The sequence below is a fragment of the Octopus bimaculoides genome, chromosome 22 (genome assembly GCF_001194135.2).
Source record: "Octopus bimaculoides isolate UCB-OBI-ISO-001 chromosome 22, ASM119413v2, whole genome shotgun sequence".
Classification (NCBI taxonomy): Eukaryota; Metazoa; Mollusca; class Cephalopoda; order Octopoda; family Octopodidae; genus Octopus; species Octopus bimaculoides.
The window spans coordinates 32072775-32074854 of NC_069002.1; the positions used below are offsets into that span (position 1 = coordinate 32072775).

The 2080-nt window shown below is 32.6% G+C and overlaps 1 protein-coding gene across 4 annotated transcripts in view; it reads right to left on the minus strand.

Annotated features, from left to right (window-relative positions):
• LOC106869637 (uncharacterized) overlaps window positions 1-2080 on the minus strand; it is a 99735-nt gene that overhangs the window by 56957 nt on the left and 40698 nt on the right. For all 4 annotated transcript variants that reach the window (XM_052975743.1, XM_014915453.2, XM_052975745.1 and 1 more), the window contains exons 4-5: window positions 1110-1237; window positions 73-116 (exon numbers count right to left, since the gene is read on the minus strand). In XM_052975743.1, coding sequence (XP_052831703.1) covers window positions 73-116; window positions 1110-1237 — 172 coding nt within the window. The remainder of the gene's footprint in view (window positions 1-72; window positions 117-1109; window positions 1238-2080) is intronic.

Consider the following 2080-nt stretch of genomic DNA (forward strand, 5'->3'; position numbering starts at 1 on the left):
ATACGTATACATATAAGAAAGAGTTTGATGGCTGGTTAAATTATCATCAATTAATATATAACTTATACTTACATATGAAGTTTTCATTTCTTGCAGCTTTTAATTTTCGTTTGTATCTGAAATAAACGAACGAATGAATGAATGAATAAATAAATAAATAAATAGATAGATAGATAGATAGATGAATAAAATATTTCTAAAACTTTGGCTGAATATTTTTCCTTGTATTTTCAATTTGTTATTTTAGTTTACATACGTTTAAAAAAAATTGTAAAGCGTGAACACTTATGTCATTAGTCACATGTTATCAGCGAACCAACTAATGGTTAATATCTTTCTGATGGTGAGAGATCGAGGCAGGTAATGGTGATGCAGATGTGTGATGGTAGTGGTGTGAATAAAGGACTTTAATAAACTACGTAATACTATGTAATCCTATGCTATACTACTGTATTATGACACTATGCGATACTATAAATAATACTATGTCATAATCACAAGACTATACAATACTTTACAATGCTACACAATATCATACGATATTACACGATGATACTGTGGGATGACTACAGGATTATAAAATGCTATACAATATTCTGAAACATTACTGTTGCATGATAACAATACAACGAAATATTTTCCAGGTGTGCTAACGATTCTGCCGGCTCGCCGTCTTTTGTACAATGTCGCATAATCTTTTCTACTACAAGCACAAAGCCTGAAATTGGGGGAGGGGAGGGGAATAATCGATTACAACGACCCCCAGTACTCAACTGGTACTTAATTCATCGACCCTGAAAGGACGAAAGACAAAAATCGACCTCGGCGGAATTTGAACTCAGAATTTCAACTAACGACTCTGCCAGCTCGCTGCCTTGTGTACAATGTTACATAATGCTATATAATATTATATCAAAGCTAAACAATGCTATACAACATTACACAAACCCATACAATACCACTCAATGCAATATTGTACAATATTATACAATAATATACAATAATATTGTGGTACGACTATTGGACTATACAACATTATACAATACTGTATCATACAATGATATACTATATTATATAATACCGTACAATAACACTGTAGTATAACTTACTTTTGTCTGCTGATGTAGAATAGTGTTATTATCACAAAGAGCACAACTAGTAACACAAAAGCTATTAATATAAGCACCAGCATGGCATCTCGTATTTCGCTGTCTTCACCTTGTTGCATATAAGAAGGCTGAAAAATACAGAAAGGACAAAGAGAAAAGTGAGAAATTATGCAAAGTTTAACAAACATTCATAGTTTGGTTTCTCTATCAAAACCAACAGTAATACGAAACATAACGGTGATGGTGAAAATGAAGATGATGAGGATAATGATGATGATGATGATGATGATGATAATAATAATAATGATAGTAATAATAATAACAACAATAACAACAGCAACAACTATAATACTCAGTCTTTAATTTTTTAGAACGAATCATTGGGAACCTGTGGATAAAAGAAACCATCATCATCTGCAAGACCAAACCCCGTATTGATCACAGAACGAAGATACAGCAGCTGATTGGTCAGTATAGCTATGTTCCATGCATTAATAATGTTAACAAAATCAACAATGACAACAACCATAACAACAACAACAGCAATAATAATAATAATAATAATAATAATAATAATAATAATAATAATAATAATAATAATAATAATAATCGTTTCAAATTCTGGCACAAGGCCAGCAATTTCAGGAGAGGGGAAAGTCGGTTACATCGACCCCACTGGTACTTGTTTTATCGATCCCGAAAGGGTGAAAGGACAACATCCGAGGAATTTGAACTCAAAACGTAAAGATGGGCGAAATAGTGCCGGCACAAACTAGCCAGCTTTGACTCCATTCATGCGGATGCTCTCACAACAATTCGGAGTAGTTTGTTGTATTTGACTCGAGTCAAAAATTCTGGTACCCTGCACCTCTTCTTAGCCTGACACGAAATACATAATACACACACACACGCACATATACATACATATGTATACATACATACATACATACATATATATATATATATATATA